Below are 13,968 nucleotides of genomic sequence, written 5' to 3'. Positions count from 1 at the left end.
AGATTTTATAGCCTGCAACTTTACTGTATAAGTCTATTGTTTCCAAGACTTTCTTAGAGGCTTTAGGCTTCTCTAGATATAGTATCATATCGTCTTCGAATAGTGAGAGTTTGATTTCCTCCTTTCCTATCTGGATGCCCTTAATCTCTTTTTCTTCTCTAACAGTTATCGCAAGTACTTCCAGTACTATATTGAAGAGAAGTGGTAAGAGTGGGTATCCTTGTCTTGTTCCTGATCTTAGAGGGAAGTCCCTTAGTTTTTCCCCATTGAGAATATGCAAACAATGAGACAGAGGAAAGGGACATGAAAAAAGCAATCCCATTCAAAATTGTGCCCCAGAAAATCAAGTACTTCAGAATCAGCTTAACCAAGGAAGTAAAAGACCTCTACAAAGAAAACTATAAGACGCTACTCCATGAAATAAGAGAACATGAGGAAATGGAAACATATCCCCTGCTCATGGATAGGGAGAATCAACATTGTCAAAATGGCAATACTCTCCAAAGCATTATACATATTCAACACGATCCCTTAAGGGTACCCATGACATTCTTCAAAGAAATGGATCAAGCAATCCTAAAATTCATATAACAAGAAACGCGCACGGAGAGCTAAAACAATTCTTGGGAAAAAGACGATGGGAGGCATCACTCTCCCCAACCTTAAACTTTACTACAAAGCGGTAACAATTAAAAGTGCATGGTACTGGAACAAAGGCAGAGCTGAAGACCAATGGAACAGGGTGGAATTCCCCCACACACAACCCCAAATGTATGATCATCTAATATTTGATAAGGGAGCAAGAGATGTGAAGTGGAGCAAGGAAAGCCTCTTTAACAAATGGTGCTGGCATAGCTGGACAACCATACGCAAAAGAATGGGCTCAGACCTCGACCTGACACCATGCACAAAAGTCAGATCAAAATGGATTAAAGACCTCAACATTAGACCACAAACCATAAGGTACATTGAGGACAAGGTCGGCAAAACCCTCCACGATATTGAAGATAAAGGTATCTTCAAAGATGACATGCAACTGCCCAGCCAAGTGGAAACAGAGATAAACAAATGGGACTACATTAAACTAAAAAGCTTCTGCACCGCAAAAGATAGAGTGACCAGAATACAAAGACAATCTACAGAATGGGAAAGGATATTCACCCAATACCCATCAGATAAGGGGTTGATATCAAGGGTATATAAGGCACCAATTGAACTCTACAAGAAGAAAACACCCAACCCCATCAGAAAATGGGGTGAAGAAATGAACAGAAACTTTACCAAGGAAGAGATACAAATGGCCAAAAGGCACATGAAAAACTGCTCTACATCACTAATCATCAGAGAGATGCAGATCAAAACAACCATGAGATACCACCTCACACCACAGAGACTGACACACATCCAAAAGAACAAAAGCAACCACTGTGGGAGAGGATGTGGTGAGAAAAGGACCCTTATACACTGCTGGTGGGAATGCCAACTGGTTCAGCCCTTTTGGAAAACAATACAAACGCTTCTGAAAAAATTAGAAATTGAGCTCCCATTTGACCCAGCAATACCACTGCTGGGAATATATCCCGGAGAAGCAAAAAAGTATAGTCAAAATGATATCTGCACTTATATGTTCATCACAGCACTGTTTACAATAGCCAGAATCTGGAAAAAACCCGAGTGCCCTAGAACAGATGACTGGTTAAAGAAACTTTGGTACATCTATACAATGGAATACTATGCAGCTGTTAGAAAAAAATGAGGTCATTAATTTTGCATATAAGTGGATCAGCATAAAAAGTATCATGCTAAATGACATGAGCCAGAAAGAGAGAGACAGACATAGAAAGATTGCACTCATCTGTGGAATATAAAATAACAGAGTAGAAGACTAACACCCAAGAATAGTAGAAATAAGTACCAGATGGTTGACTCCATGGCTTGGAAGCTGGCCTCACATTCTGGGAAAAGGCAGCTTAGGTAGAGAAGGGAACACCAAGTAAAATGTGGTTGAAGGTCATGCAAGGGAAGGGTGATGTGTGCTGAAAGTAGACTACAGACTTAACACGATGGCCACTCAACACCCCTATTGCAGACCACAACACCCAACTGGAGAGAGAGAACAAAAGGGAATACCCTGTCACAGAGGCAGGGTGGGGTGGGGGGAGATGGGATTGGGGGGTGGAAGGGATGCTGGGTTTATTGGTGGTGGAGAATGGGCACTGGTGAAGGGACGGGTTCTTGAACAGTGTATGAGGGAAACACGAGCACGAAAATGTATAAATCTGTACCTGTACCCTTATGATGATTCACTAATTAAAAAATAAATTAATTAAAAAAAAAGATATTGCTTCTGGGAGCTTGCTTTTAAGTGTCTGGATGTTGGCCATTGATGGGATTACACACACCTGGGTTCCTCTGCCATTACCTTCATGCGTGAGGCCTGTCCGAACCTGTGGAGAGGGGCCTCAAGCATGGCTGTAGCTAGGTTCCGGTAGTCTTTGGCTGCCGGGAGCTCTGCTCGGGGTGGGGAGGGAAGCTGGAGCCCATCCCCTCAGAGGGGCCCCGGGGAAGATAGCCAGGTGTGCGGGCAATGACTCTCTTTTGCATATAACACATGCAAAAGAAAGTACTTTGAACCACAACACCTAATCAGAGAGAGAGAACAAAAGGGAATACCCTGCCATAGTGGCAGTGTGGGGTGGGGGGAGACGGGACTGGGAAGGGGGGGTGGGATGTTGGTTTTACTGGTGGTGGAGAATGGGCACTGGTGAAGGGATGGGTTATCAAACTTTGTAAGGGAGAAACATGAGCACAAAAATGTATAAATCTGTAACTGTACCCTCACGTTGACTCACTAATTAAAAATAAACTATAAAAAAAAAATAAATAAATAAAGTAAGTGAATCTGTTATAAAAAAAAAAAAAAGAAAGTACTTTGAAAACTTAAAAATGAAAAAAAATCACATATACAAAATTGCTTCAGATGTAAAATGAGAAACACTCCATTCAATCTCACATATTCTTGAGTTACTTCTAAAAATGGAAGTTTTTTGATTTTGGATCACACCCAGAGATGCTCATGGCTTACTCCTGACTCTGCACTCAGAGATCATTTCTGGCAAAGCTCTGGGGACGATAAGGGGTGCTGGAGATAGAATGCAGGTTAGTGGTGTGAAGACAAAGCACCCTTCCCCTAAACTAGAATTATCATCAAACACTTATCACTCAAGCTCCTCAACTTTGCATTATTATGAAAATTTAAATTATTTGGGGTGTTTTGGATCACACTTGCTAGTGGTTCAGGGCTTCTAGCTCTAAACCCAGATTTCCTACATGCAAGGCAAGCTGGAAACCTGTAGTACTGTCTCTTTCACCCCCATGCTGGTTCTATTTTTCTGGTATTTATGGGTATCATTATTGTTTTCATTTGCTTTTTTTGTTTGTTTGTTTTTGGGCCATACTGGGTGTTGCTCAGGGCTTACTCCTGTCTCTGCACTCAGGAAACACTCCTGGCGGTGTTCTGGACCATATTGGATGCCGAGGATCGAACCCAGGTTGACCGCCTACAAGGCAACCACCAGTCAATGGCCGTACCAGATGTGCTATCTCTCTGGCCCCTTTATTTGCATTTTTTGATGGTGAGTGATGTTGAGCATCTTTTCATATGCTTGTTGGCCTATTTTTGAAAAAAATGTTGTCTTTTAGTGCACAACAGCTTTCAAGCTTTTGGGGTGTGGGGCCATACCCTGGTGGTGCTTAATAACAAGGATATTCCCGCTTCTGTGCTTCAAAGTGATCCCTAGTGGTGTTTTAGGGACCATGTGTTTGGGCTGTGGACCAAATTGGGTTATACTGTCTCTCTGACCCAAATGGATTTTTTGTTTGTCTTTGGGTCACACTCCGAAGTGCTTAGGGCTTACTCCTGCGCAAAATTTTTAAGTTCATTATAGTCCCGTATGTCTATTTTTTTCTTTTTTGACTTTTTTATCCAATAAGTCATTGTGAAGACCAGTATCATGAAGCTTTCCTCTGGTTCTTTCAGAGTTTTTATAGTTTTGAGCCTTGGGGATTGTAATAAACAGTGTAGTACTGGCATAACCACAATAAACCAATGGAAGAGAAAGCCCTCAAATAAACTCATGTTGAGAGCCTGGCAAGCTACTGAGAGTATCTTCAACCACATGAAAGAGCCTGGCAAGCTCCTCTTGGCATATTCGATATGCCATACACAGCAACAATAGCAGGTCTCATTCCCTTAACCCTGAAAGAGCCTCCAATCGTTGGGAAATATGAGTAAGAAGAGGCTATTAAAACCTCAGGGCTGGGACGAATGGAGATGTTACTGACGTCTGCTCGAATAAATCAATGAACAATGGGTAACAGTGATAACAGTGATGTATATATAAGCACACAAAGTTACCCTCTAACAACATGTTATAGAAGGGCTTAATGGCCCCTGTGTGAAATACAACAATCTTTACCCTCTTTCCTCTTAGGACACTTTTTTGTAGCCTCTTCAGTGGTTTTTCATAATAAACAGCAGAAAATCTATCATTTCAGTTCTACTCTGGGGCAGGGATTGGGGTTCAGGATGGAAATATCTGTAATATGGTGGTGGGAAGGTGTAATGGTGGTGGGATTGGTGTTAGGATATTAAATGTAATGAAATACTATGAGCTACTTTATAAAATAAAAAATTATTTAAAAAATGCATTCATGAAACATTATAATATAATGTTACTCATTCAAAAAATTAAAACTTAAGAATTCCTACTTAATAAAAAATAATCTATATCTAGAACATTAGAGATAAATCCTTGTAATCTTCCAAGGTCAGAAATTACGCTCCAGCATACAAGTCAAATACTACCAAAATGGTACTGTGAAAAATGATCATAATTATAAAAACTAAAAACTCAGGGGCTGGAGAGAGATTAACAGGCTGCATGCCTTGGACCCAGGAAGCCCAGGTTCAGTCCCCATGCATCGTCCCTGAGCACGAAGCTGGGCATCACCCCTGACCACCAACAGGTGTGATTAAAAACAATTTCAGGGGGAGTGAAACCGGCCCTTCTCCCCACCCTGATGAGGCCCTGAGCCGCGGATGGCTTCTCCGGCTCCTGAACAGCCATGATCCCAGAGGCACACACACAAACCAATCTTGGAACCCAGTGACTTTTGGCGGAAATGCATCTGGACTGTGCATTAAATTTCGGCACTGTGCCACCCCGGGTGGGGAAAGGTGTTTGCCCCTTCTACCTTCCCCTGTTCCTCCCCACTGCCTCTCCCCCCGCCCCCACTGGCACAGTGGCCACCATCTTTCAGAGCCTATTGGACAGCCATGTATGAGACTGCAGGAAAGAGACACACAGGGATTCACAGGATGGGGGAACTGGCCTTTCTCCTCACCCAATGAGGCCCCGAGTTGCCGCCCATGAATGGCTCCAGACTTATTACTAAAATATCAGAAATCCAAAATTGCGCAGCCACAATAGCAGCCACGTGACATCATATGCTCCTCATAATCAACAATATAAAACTAATTATCTAATGATGCCTTTTCGGCAGGTTTGATTGTTGAGAAAAATTCCAAATAAGAATGGTGGGTCTTTTGTCAAAATATTGAATGTAATCAAAGCAGAGAGAAAGTAAAGTGGAAATCATCTGCCACACAGGCAGGAGGAAGGGTGGGATGGGAGGTATACTGGGATTCTTGGTGGTGGAAAATGTGCACTGGTGAAGGGATGGGTATTTGATCATTGTATGACCAAGACTTAAACTTGAAAGCTTTGTAACTGTTCTCACTGTGATTCAATTAAAAAAAAATTCAGAATTCACTTAATGTTAGTTATATTGAAAGGGTGGACTATACATTTGCTTAAAACATTTTTAAAATATACATTAGGAACAGGTATAAATTCAGTACACTGAATCCTAAGACAAAGTCAGAGGAATTATATTTTAAACCTTTAACCAGCAGATCTATCTGCAAATGGTGCCTCAAAAAGTAAACTCACTTTCAAATTTATCAAGATTAACTCAAGATTATCAGTGAAGATATTTAAAATATTATTTCAATGCTATAAAAAATTAACCCATGACATAAAATTAAGTTCATGGTAGCACCACATAAAGATATTGTGCCCCAAAATCTTGGTTATTTCTAAGAACAATTTTTTCCCTTGGGGTTCATTTGTTAAAAAACGGACTCTCACAATAGATAAAACACTAAATTTGCAAAGACTTGAGTAACAAGAAACTTCAGAAGAAAACCCAATGTAGAAAGGAACAAAGCAAAAGTAATGGAGCCCTGGGGTCTCCCCAGGGGATTCTATACCCTCTCTCTACATTTGCCAACAGAGGCTAAAAAGGCATCTTTCTTCACTGATCATCATACAGCTTCTCTAAAATTTGGGGTGTTAACTAACAAGTAGCAGCATGAATTGAGAGGAAACTGTGAAATAATATGGGTAAGAGACCAAACTAAATTTTCCTTTGGGCATTTTGCCCTGTTCCAAAAACAAAAAAAGATTCATAATTATCATAAGCAATATAGTTCCCAAATAACTTTACTTTGTTCTATGAAAATTCAAAAGATGCAAATACCTCCTACTAGCTCTGGGAGCAATTTCATCTCAGATACTAAATTCTGCCAAGAGACATCACTTTTGGACCTAAGATAATAGGACTAATGCTCACAGCCAACAAAAGCATCACCAAGTTATTTCAAACAACTGCAAATTACCTAGGTGAAGACAATTAACACTTATAAGAAAAATTAATGGTGGGGTTAGAAAACAGAAAAAATATAGAGAACAGAAGAAAGAGCAGAAGGAGACAGAGGGTGAAGGGTCTATAATTTCAGAAGAACAAATATAAAATCAAATTCTTCATACCCTACACCACTGAGAGACCAAATGATAGATCTCATGCATTATTTCACTCAACAGTTCAGAAAGGTAGTGAGGAGCAGAATGGTATAAAACGAATAAACAGGAAGGAGAGGAAGAAAAAGGCTTGCAATTAAAAGCAAATGATATATAGCTATTTGGAAGACAGTCTGGCATTTTCCTCCAAATTTAAATATAGTCTTATCATTGAATTCAGCAATCACACTCCCAGGTAGTTAGAACTTAAAAAACCCTATATTCAGACCAAGATCTGCACATGGTTGTTTATAAAAATGTTTCATTCATAATGGTCCAAACTTGTATGCAATCAAGATGTTCTTCAATAGGTGATGAAATAAACTGGCACATCCATTCAGTGGATTATTTGGAGAGAAAACAAAAGAAGCCATCAAGCCATAAAAAAAACCTGAAGGACTTTAACTGCAGTGGCTAAATGAAAAGGCTACAAAATGTACAATTCCAACTGTCTGACATTCTGGAAAAGGCAAAAATACTGAAGTGGGGAAAAAAATTCTAGAACTTGGGAGATAGGGATGAACAGATGCAGCCCAGGATATGTTTATGCATCCCAGATTTTTTTTTTTTTAAAAAGGAAACTGTTCCTGTGTATGTACTGTGTGTACATAGCACTATATGTACTGTGTGGTATGTTTATATATACATATTTTTTTTAAAAAAAACTGTTCTGTGTGATACTATAAATGGCTTATATGCAACATTATATGAGTACCAAAAACCAACCAAAACTACAATCCAAACAATAAAATAAAATACAAATTATGATCTAATAGTGTATTAAAACTGGCTCAACAGCTTTAGCAAACAGTAAGATGTTATTAAAACTGAGGGGAAAGGAGGAGTATACGGGAACTTGGAACTTTCTGCTTAATATTTTTGTCAATAAATATATTTATCTAAAAATTACATTTGAGCTGGGGCAACAGTACAGCAGGTAGAGTGTTCGCCTTGCACATGTTGGATCCAGGTTCGATCCTGGCATCCCGTATGGTTCCCCAAGAAACGCCAGGAGCAATTCCTGAGTACAGAGCCAGGAATAACCCCTGAGCATCACCAGTGTGACCTCAAAAGCAAAAAAATAAAAATTAAAATTAAATTATAAAATTACCAAAAAAAGCAAATTGTTACCAACTCACACACTAGTAGCTTAGAAAAACATAAAACAGGGCTGGAGAGACAGTACAGCAGGCAGGGCATGCGCCTTGCAAGAGGCCAAGCCAGGTTTGATCCTGGACAGCCTGTATGGTCCCCTGTGCCCCGCCAGAAACGATCCTTAAGTGCAGAGCCAGGAGTAAGCCTTGAGTACTGCTGGGTGTGGACCCCAAACAAACACACACAACCAAAACAAGCAAGCAAACAAAGAGACAGACTATGTAACATATTTTTAGATTTCTTAAAAAATAATCTATGGGGCTGGAGCAATAGTACAGCAGGTAGGGCGTTTGCCTTGCACACGGCTGACCAGGATTCTATTCCCAGCATCCCACATGGTCCCCTGAGCACCGCCAGGAGTAATTCCTGAGTGCATGAGCCAGGAGTAACCCCTGTGCATCGCAGGGTGTGACCCCCCCAAAAAAAAAGCAAAAAAAAAACCCTATCTATTAATTTCCCAAATATTTATATGCTGATATATAAGTGTTATCAATAAGTAATGATTCCAGAACACAAGAAAAACTGTAAACATTTTGAAAATGAGACAAGGAATATTTTAAAACGTACAATATTCATCCTACAACAATGCTGTACTATCCTTTCTCTGAAGCATTCTGCTATCCAAGCTCTTCACAGTCTGCTAAAATATATTCCAAAAGGAAGTGCCCTGTGGAGTCCAGTTGGCGGTGGCTGCAGACAGCGAGCAGCCTCCTGGGCAGTCTACACCGCCTGTGGCTTGGATGGGCTGTTGTAAGGGGCCCTGAAAATGGTCCTTTGCAGCAAACATTCCTGTATGCTCTCATGCTGGCCCCAATCTCAGATTTTAAACAGTTATCAGGGAGGTCTTTGAAAACCCCAGGACCAGAGTCCACAATGATCAAGTCATCACATCCTTCTGCAGAGAACTGCAGGACAAGGTACACATGACTGAAGTTTTGCAACGGGCCCAAATCAAGTTTCCCGGTTGCCAGAACATCCACATCTCTGACAAGTGGGGTTTGCCCAAGTGCAATGCAGAGGAGTTTAAAGACAGCGGGCCTCAGAAGTGGCGCATCTCTGATGGCTGTGGGGCCAAATACATCTCTAACTGTGGGCCTCTGGACAGATGGGGGCACTGCAATCCTGAGAGCCTTGGCTTGGAGCTGCCCCAATGGTCTCTTCTTCCCACCCCAGCACCCAACCACCCTATCCCACCTACCATAATAAATATCCTTCTCAAAAAAAAAAAAAAATAAAGTGAACAAGGTATTTGGTGAGAATGCACTGAAACGTGCTCGTGTGTGAAAAGATGAAGATTCTCAGGGTTTAGTAAAACACGCTGGTTTGTCTTTCTACATGTGACACTAAACCGTGTTTAAAAGGATTATTGTGGAGATTACAGTACCTTCACCTACAAGAGTACTGATTACTGATGGTTTGATCAATAGGACTCTCCATAATATTCATGCTACCTTCCCAATGGAAACGTTTTCATGTGTTTAGCATTTATATTTCTTCAGTAAGGAAATGGAAAAGGAGGATAACTTGCTGAGTATAGTCAGTTATAAGAAAAGGAATAGATACACAATGATCTTGTGCATATGTGGGACCTACGGATATACACGGCAAGATAGCCACAAATAGCCAAAGGCAACAAAAGAGAAGAAGTCATCTACACAATCTGGGAGTGGGGAGGTGGGGAGTGTGACATGTTTGAAAGAAAGGGCATTTGAATATGAGTGACGGACATGGTATTGGAATTATATGCATGGAAAACTATCAATAATAGTATTGTAAATCACAGAGCCTCAATCAATAAAGTCAACTTTTAAAAATGAAAAAGAAATAATCACTGAAGAAACTGAAATCGTGAGCTTGTGTGATTTTGTGAAATAGATTCAAATCTTAAATTACACTGTTGGAAATCAAGACATGAATACCTCACTTGTTAGAACTATTTCTTTATCTGTATCTTCCATCTTTATTTACAAAATTTTAAAATTCTACATTTTATAATTTAAGCTTCTAAGTATATTTTGAAATATGTTTATCTCTAAATATATGGCTAAAATGTTTATAGCATTGTAATAGGAAGTTAAAAACATGGGTGTGGGTGTAGAAAAATGCAAAAAACAAAAACACAGTCGACAATAGTCAAACTCCTTAACAAGTCATCTCAAGGTTGAGAATTATTGATCAAGTATTGTATCTTGAGGAAGCATCATTGCTCTCACGTATTATATCTATGATCTAGGCACTTACTATAATTTCATGTGCTCTTTAGCACAACATGATATAAATAATTTGTTGGTTAAAATGAATGTCTCACTGAAATATATTTTCTTGTCCAATGTAAATGCAGAGCTGTACCCAGTCTTATAATGTTCCATTTCATCTCATCAAACCTACAATAATAATGCAAAAACTTTTCTAATACTATGTATTAGTGTTTTTATAGAATGATACTCCAATTCTAAAGTCAAAATACTTACAAGGCAATGCAGTATTCTTGAAACTCTGTAATGATATATTATGTACATTCTACCTATACGACACTGACTGACTTTAATATTGTACTGGCCACACTGCCAGTCACTGTACAAAATTGCAGACCTGTTTTTCAGCACTGGTCCTGGCTGATTCCTCTTGTGCTAGCACCATTTCTCGCTCTGCAGTTATCTGCACACTTTCTCTTAGTGCTTCTTCCAGTTCTTCAATCCTGTCATCCTTCTTACGGAGACTGTCCTGGAAAACGATGGAAGACTCGGTGAAGTAGACTAATTAGTTTAAGAATGGGCTCTCTGCTTATTAAGGAAAAAAGTCCTTCCCTTCAGAAGTAAAACCAGGCCAAAAAGATAGTGTCACAGAGAAAAGAACAAGGAAGAGAGAAGCGCAGGCAGCTGAGGAAGTATATTAAGAGCCAAGGGTGAAGTTAGTTTAGCAAGAAAAATGTATGATGAACTAGTTCTCTGTATCAGGAAAATAGAATTGCTGTGTTAGGCAGCTTAAGCACAAAGGCACGATTACTTAAAAAGACAAAACTTTGTGAACTGCTATCTTAACTGGGCTTAAAGCCAACTTTGATGAAGCTTCAATAATTGGACTGAATATCAAAACACTCTCTTCCCCCTGCAAAGTTAAAGCCCGGTTGAAAAAGTTAAGTAAACAGCCTGGTCTTTCAGATTCTAGTCTTCATAAGACAACTGTTAAAAACTAATATTTCAAAGTGAAAAAGATGTTTCCTATGAACTTTTACAAGACAGTATTTGCTCTTAATTGCATAAAAAAACTGAAAATGAAAACGAGGTACAAGTGATTGATCTGACTGGTTAAGGATGAGTAATTCAGTTAGCAAATGAATTGTCACTTATCCTGATACACAGGTTTAAAACTAACTTTAGGGGAAGTGAATACTTCTATCAGAGAGATAAAAATCTTACAGGATATTAAGAACATGTAAATTGAAAAATCTCAAAATAAGGTTAAAAGAAGAAGCAGCATTTCAGAAGAATGAAGAACTGACTTCATCAGGTTTTTAGAAACATCTCTCCTTAAATTCTAATGGAATTAGAAGATAGAGAATAAAGTATTGCCATTAATAGAATATGAAACAAAAAAGATTTGCTAAACCATTCTCTCACTTTCATAATATTGCAAGCAGCAAGAAATCCACAACATGTTTTTTATCTAGACAAATCTAGACAATTCTCAATTAATTATACTGTACTTGACATTTATAATGGAAGGTACAAAAGAGTCCTTAGCAACTTTGTCTTCAGAAATCTGTCAAAGTCAGATATTTTTCTTCTAATTTTGAAGAAACAGCATCATTTAGTTAACTTACAAAAAGTTAACAGTTAATAATAAAAAGTTAGTAAATCTTTTGGGGTTTTATTTTTTACTCAATTATAAAGTAAAATTTTTAAAACTTTAGGGATAATTCCATTAATGAAGAATTTTTCTTCGTTCTTCTCAGAGACAACACTGTTACTTAGTGCCACAAAAATGGTTTTGTTTTACTTAGGGTACTTTAGCTTTCTATAAAAAAAAATTCATATGTTGAAATGTTCATGCTTTCATGTGGCTTGCCATGCACAGTGGTGTGCAGTAAGGATTTCTAAAATGATGCCAGAGAAAAAAGGAACGAAGACGATAAAAATAAAGGCAGACTTTCCTGATTTTAAAAAAAAAGAAAAAGAAATGCTAATAGAAGGATTATGTGAAAAGACAATTTTATGCTCCCAAATATTCTAGAAAATAATTATATTTGTATTAACATGGGCTTCTAAATCTTAGGCTGTTGTATATTTTTAAAAATAAAAAATACCACTAATGCTTCCCACTATCGACTTGTGAATTACTCAGCATTGAGCTTTTGCTATTATGTCCTTCACTCTTTGTGGGGGTGGTGCCACACCCTGCAGTACTCAGGGGTTACTCCTGGGTCTGCATTTAGGAATCACTCCTGTCAGGTTCCGGGGACCATATGGGATGCCCGGGATCAAACCTGGGTCAGCCACATGCAAGCCAAATGCCCTACCTGTACTATTGCTCTGACCCATACAGCTTTCACTCTTAAAATGCTTTTGAGATCTCCACACAGGCTTTAGTTAACCTATAAAACCTAAGCTAAAAAAAAAAATAATAAAACCTAAGCAGAAAAATTACTCTAAATAATTCCAAGTGAACTGGTTTAATCTGTACTACTCTATGAATTAAAAACAAATCTGTGGCTTTATTAGTAAAAATCAGTAGCAGTAGTATATTAAACTAATTATTATTTATTAGCTACACCTAGTCCACACCAGGTGGTCCTTGGCAGAGAAGAAAGGTGAGGAGCATGCGTGCAGTGAGAGGAACTGAGCTCAGGGCCACACATATATAAGGCCTATATTCTACTGCTTGAACCACATTTCTGCTCCCGAAATCTTTTATTTTAAAAAAGAGAATTACTAGTAACTTCTCATAATGAAGATGATTAATACTGGTTTTCATACTGAAAGTTTCCTCAAAACCCAGAATCAACCAGATATGTTTAGTGTACACCAAGGTCATTTATTTAAGTTTCCTGGAATTAATGGCAAAGTTGGTTCAAAATCTTTATGGAATGGACAAAGAAAAAAAAGTGAAACCACACATAAAAAGAAAAAGAGGAACGCTGTTAAATAGTCATAAGATATTATAAATTAATGTTAACACCCCAATGTAAAACTAAGTATGAGCCAATTTACTCTTAAGGAAATAATTAAACTAGGGGAGTAACCAGAGAATGAAGCAATATCATCATTACCTTGATCATCAAGTCCATACATAACTGCTTAATCCACCATGTAAATGAAACTTAGCTCCAATTAATTTTGGAATCCTAGTGAAATCTTTTACGGACGGCTAAAGAGACAGTATAGACTTTAGGGCTGCATACGGCTGTAGCTGACTGGGTGGAATCCCTGACACCACAAATGGTCTCCTGATACCACCAAGTTTTGCCACATAGCAGAGAGCCAAGTGTGTATAGCACTGCCAGGTGTAGCTGAAAAACAAAACAATCAAAAAAAATTTGCTAAGATAAGCCAAGGTAGTCACTTTATATTAAATATTGTGAGTCTATTTAATTTAATGAAATATTAAGTCAATGTCAGAAAAAAAAGAACCACTTAGTTCTATAAATACTGGAGCCCTGAAACACTGCTATAATATACAATTATTCTTTCTTGCTCCTACACTTTCAATGAAGCACCTTTTTTCCCCTGTATTTAAGTTTTAACATGGGTCCACTATTAGGAGAGGTGGCAAGGATGAAACCCAGGGCTCACACATAAGAACGTGCCCTACCACTAAGTTACCCATCTCCTTTCCTCCCTTTTAAAAGTTTAGAATGTAAGAGAAAATAAAAGACCTCTAGAAGTTCTAG

At 38.6% G+C, this 13,968-nt stretch overlaps 1 protein-coding gene and 1 non-coding gene across 10 annotated transcripts in view; one reads left to right on the top strand and one right to left on the bottom strand.

Annotated features, from left to right (window-relative positions):
* The window catches only part of ERC1 (ELKS/RAB6-interacting/CAST family member 1), a 518,184-nt gene that overhangs the window by 256,082 nt on the left and 248,134 nt on the right, over nucleotides 1–13,968 (bottom strand). For 6 of the 9 annotated variants that reach the window (XM_055141299.1, XM_055141300.1, XM_055141301.1 and 3 more), the window contains one exon: nucleotides 10,671–10,802. The exons of the other annotated variants lie outside the window; for them this stretch is intronic. In XM_055141299.1, coding sequence (XP_054997274.1) covers nucleotides 10,671–10,802 — 132 coding nt within the window. The remainder of the gene's footprint in view (nucleotides 1–10,670; nucleotides 10,803–13,968) is intronic. 9 annotated transcript variants of the gene reach the window in all.
* On the top strand, nucleotides 8,716–8,850 carry LOC129406311 (small nucleolar RNA SNORA70). Its single transcript, XR_008630922.1, has one exon. It is a non-coding gene; the product is annotated as a small nucleolar RNA SNORA70 (small nucleolar RNA).

This window comes from Sorex araneus, chromosome 6 (genome assembly GCF_027595985.1).
Source record: "Sorex araneus isolate mSorAra2 chromosome 6, mSorAra2.pri, whole genome shotgun sequence".
NCBI lineage: Eukaryota > Metazoa > Chordata > Mammalia > Eulipotyphla > Soricidae > Sorex > Sorex araneus.
This window is presented reverse-complemented; position numbering and strand designations above follow the sequence as displayed.